At 46.5% G+C, this 3,756-nt stretch overlaps 2 protein-coding genes across 2 annotated transcripts; one reads left to right on the top strand and one right to left on the bottom strand.

Moving 5' to 3' along the window:
• The first annotated feature begins 816 nt into the window (after positions 1-816).
• LOC117854854 (calcium-binding protein PBP1) lies at positions 817-1,417 on the top strand. Its single transcript, XM_034737107.2, has one exon. It carries the CDS (start codon positions 929-931, stop codon positions 1,289-1,291), a length of 363 nt encoding a protein of 120 aa, XP_034592998.1. The 5' UTR covers positions 817-928; the 3' UTR covers positions 1,292-1,417.
• Positions 1,418-1,512: 95 nt separating this feature from the next.
• On the bottom strand, positions 1,513-3,555 carry LOC117854853 (frataxin, mitochondrial). The gene is made up of 5 exons (XM_034737105.2): positions 3,159-3,555; positions 2,544-2,616; positions 2,391-2,438; positions 2,194-2,288; positions 1,513-1,801 (listed from the first exon to the last, which is right to left on the bottom strand). Exons 1-5 carry the CDS (start codon positions 3,413-3,415, stop codon positions 1,672-1,674), a joined length of 603 nt encoding a protein of 200 aa, XP_034592996.1. The 5' UTR covers positions 3,416-3,555; the 3' UTR covers positions 1,513-1,671.
• Positions 3,556-3,756: the final 201 nt, after the last annotated feature.

The raw sequence follows: 3,756 nt of genomic DNA, 5'->3' as shown, positions 1-3,756 counted from the left end.
AGAGAGGACTTCTTCTGTTGCCGTTTTCAGCAACTTCAGCTTCTTCTTGTAAAAGAAAGCGCGCAATTACTAACCACTAGCAAAGGATCCTTGTGCTCCCTCCAAAGACCGGCTCTCTTCAATTCGTGTGGGCGAGACCAAGCACGTCATACATGGCAAATATGTTGAAATTGACAATGAACCATAAGCAAAATCCCAAATCGAATATAGCCTTTGGAACGAAATTTCCTGGGGATTATGTTCAGAAGACGCGCGCCACCATGCAGCCTCATCGGTTCGACGGTTCATACTGGCTAGGTTGATTCAAACTTGCCCCTTGTCTTGGATCCGTTGCGGTCACACTCTTTGTGCATAGCATCATGAGACCTGACATTCGGGGCCCACACGTGACACCGTCCAGGATCAATATCATCACAGAACAATAAAATAGCGAGAAGCCGACGCCACCGGACTCCTGACAGTCTAATTATTTTTTTGATAAAGACAGTCTAATTATTATCATCATCAGCCACCTTGACGTGCTTGTGTTCATACATGAACTTCCGGCCACCACGCTTATCCATTTTCTTATGTGGGTTACGCTACGCCCCAGCAGGTTCGCAAGTCTACTGCAAAAAGAAGCATGACCCGTTCAAGCAAACCAGTCGTGGAGACCCTGCGGAAGCCAGCCGTGCGTGCTATTTCGCAGAAACCAAGCGAAAACCGCCGGACGCAGCAACCGCCTGGAGATAGGCAGGAGCAAGCCTGCAATTACCTGTACTTCGGTTGGCATGCATGGAGAGACTGCTTCCAAGAACCTCAAGGACTCCGCGGTCTCCTACCACCATGCCTTATATAAACACCTACCTCCTCCATTACCCATCAACTACAATCTGTCAAATCCCACGCACAAATCTTGCAACGCATTCCCAGATCTCCAATCTTCACCATGATCTCGCGGGATAATTCCAGTACGGGCTCAGACAAGGGCTCCTCCCTGCAGTTTCAGGACTTCCTGCCGGTGATGGCGAGGAAGCTCGGAGTGGAGGGGCTGATTCAGGAGCTCTGCAAGGGGTTCCAGCTGCTGATGGAGCCCAGCACAGGCAAGATCACCTTCCACAGCCTGAAGCGGAACGCACCGATGCTCGGGCTAGGCGAGCTCCGGGACGATGAGCTCCTGGAGATGATGAGGGAAGGGGACCTGGACGGGGATGGAGCGCTGGATCAGATGGAGTTCTGCATTCTCATGGTCAGACTGAGCCCGGAGCTGATGGAAGAAGAGGCGCACAGGGCGTTCGACTTTGAACACTGATGCGATGATCCTTGTTACTTGAATACAACAGAAGATAGTGATTGTCTTTGATTTGTTTGTCCAACTCCATTGTGATTGTGAAGAATTCTGAAACTCAAATGAAGTCTGACAGACTGACATTCCTCATATTATGATACTAACACAAAGTAAAAAAAAATAGATTACTAAGTGCCATGAGGATTCACTTGGAGTCACTGCATGTAAGACCATTTCATCTCTAGTGATCAGCGAAGGAAAGTTATTTATTCCAAAGTGTGCAAATGTGTAGAACAACAAAATTTTGTGATAAACCACATTACAAGAGTATTGTCTCATCCATACTGTACCTCAGGCACACTGCACACTACTCATTCCAATCTAGCTGCAGCATTTCCTGTACGTTATGAAAGTTCTACTGGAGTACCACAGAGCTCACCAATCTCCTTCTCCAGAAGCTGCACAAGATTTGCTCCGGTCCGCTTGTATATCCAACCGTCTGTTGATGCATCCCAATCAAACCTAGAAGGCCCACTGCATTCATATACACATAGCATATTCACATAAGAATAAGCACGGCACATAAATTCAGTGAAGGGCCTCTAGGTATTATAATTACAAGATACCCGAGGGCGGCATATATTTCACTATTTGATTCATTGATTGGAAATGAAGTGTGCATAAATTTAAGATCCACATCAGCACATAGCCATAGCAGATATATACCAAACTGCATATCACATGGTATACTTCTTACCTTAAAGTTTCCTGATACTAGTAAATTATCTACAAGTGTAACATAATATCAACCTATAGCTTAACCCTTAACAATCCATCACAAACAAGATAAGGACAACAAAATTCATGTATCTAATACATACAATGAAACAAACAGCAAACAAGAAACTAAGATAGCATGGTAGTACCTCACAGGTGAAGATAACCAGATTTGCCTGTTTGGTGCTTGCTTGTTAACAACATAAGTCCCCAGATCCCCAAGCCTTAATGTCAAAACCTGATTCTGGAATGTCAGAGGAAAAGAAGAATGCATCAGTAATCCAATGTATGAAAGACAAATAATAGTAAGAAGTCACATGAAGCTCCATTGCTAGTTGCAACTAACCCCGTAGTCAATGTCAAAACCATCCATCTGAATGGAGTCACCATATTCCTAAGACACAAAGAACGATATAAGACAAAGGTATGAAGACTAAATGTTCAAAGAGAGGCTTTGCTGAAGTGCTGAGAGCTGAAGACCGTATCAAAGGTTCATTACCTCAAGTTTTTCAAGCAAATCGTGAATTGTCTCATCTGCTAATTTATGAAACTCATCCTCTGGCATTATCAACCTGTAAAGTGTACACAGTCATAATCACCAACTGTCCAATGCGACAAAAACGTATATAAAACAAGATGTTACATTACCAAAGTAGAATTATGCATAAAAGTATAGGTAATTAAGCATACCAAATACTCCCTCTGTTCTGATTTACATGACGCTGGTTAGCTCAAATTTGAGCTAAGCAACGTCAAATATAAAAGAACAGAGGGAGTATCAAATTATTTCTAAATTGTAGCAAACAACTTATAACCACTATCCAGCCCAGCTCTCCCAATTTTATAGTTCTCATCAAGCAAATATGTTGATTTCAGCCACTATAATCTTTCCTAAAAACCTATTATACATTGCCGAAATAGGCAGATTTACAGTTACCATTTGACACAGGTAGATAATGACCAGAAATCACAACAAAATTTGCTCTACGGAACATTCCTAAATGCATGCTCTAGAGAATTTCTCCATGGCCGCCATTCCCACTTGAAAGCTTTGGAAACTACCCTAATCCATCAATGGAACAACGGGCTAAGACTGCAAGGTCGAGAAACAAACTTGGGGTCCACCGCAGACGGGCCGGGCGCATCTCCGGCGGACTGTGTCGCGGGGCGCGTCGTCGAGATGGTCCTCGAAGCGAAGAGAAGAGCCGCTGGAGACCGGCCCGACTGCTGCGCCGCAGCAGCGGCGGCCGCGAGGGAGCGAGAGGTGGTAGCTTCAGGGAGATTGGCGGCCCACAAGAGTTGTCCTGTGCGGGAGCGGGAACGGAGCCGCCTCCCGGCGGTGAGGACCAGGAGGAGCTTGCGGGACGCCATGGCCGCCGCCGCCGCCTGTGTGTACGTGCCTACGCGGCAGCCTACGGAAGTCGGAGAGGTGGCGCAACCCTGCTCCGACGGCCACGGCGGTGGTGGTGGCAGCACGATGGAATCTCCCGTGCTGTGCCCGCAAGCGCAAGGCCGCAATCGGGTCCCGTGGAACCCTAGGCTGCTGGCCCAACGTGTCTGAAGTATGGGCCGTTTTGGGCTAGGCCCAACCGAGGCATGACAACGCAGCCCACCAGCCTCTTTTTTCAATTTCCCCCCGGTACGTTGTGTCACTCGATCATGAGAAAAACTTACGGAGCAAAAAAGGATTGAAATTTTTTTATTCCATGGAT

The sequence above is a fragment of the Setaria viridis genome, chromosome 5 (assembly GCF_005286985.2).
Source record: "Setaria viridis chromosome 5, Setaria_viridis_v4.0, whole genome shotgun sequence".
NCBI classification, from domain to species: Eukaryota; Viridiplantae; Streptophyta; class Magnoliopsida; order Poales; family Poaceae; genus Setaria; species Setaria viridis.
This window is presented reverse-complemented; position numbering and strand designations above follow the sequence as displayed.

Excerpts from the sequence above, each read along its gene's own strand:
- LOC117854854 (XM_034737107.2), top strand. The coding sequence starts at position 929 with ATGATCTCGCGGGATAATTCCAGTACGGGCTCAGACAAGGGCTCCTCC.
- LOC117854853 (XM_034737105.2), bottom strand. The coding sequence starts at position 3,415 with ATGGCGTCCCGCAAGCTCCTCCTGGTCCTCACCGCCGGGAGGCGGCTC. Across the intron at positions 2,439-2,543 it reads ATTTGCTTGAAAAACTTGAG|GAATATGGTGACTCCATTCA; the intron begins GTAATGAACCTT and ends TTTGTGTCTTAG. Across the intron at positions 1,802-2,193 it reads TGGTTATCTTCACCTGTGAG|TGGGCCTTCTAGGTTTGATT; the intron begins GTACTACCATGC and ends ATATGAATGCAG.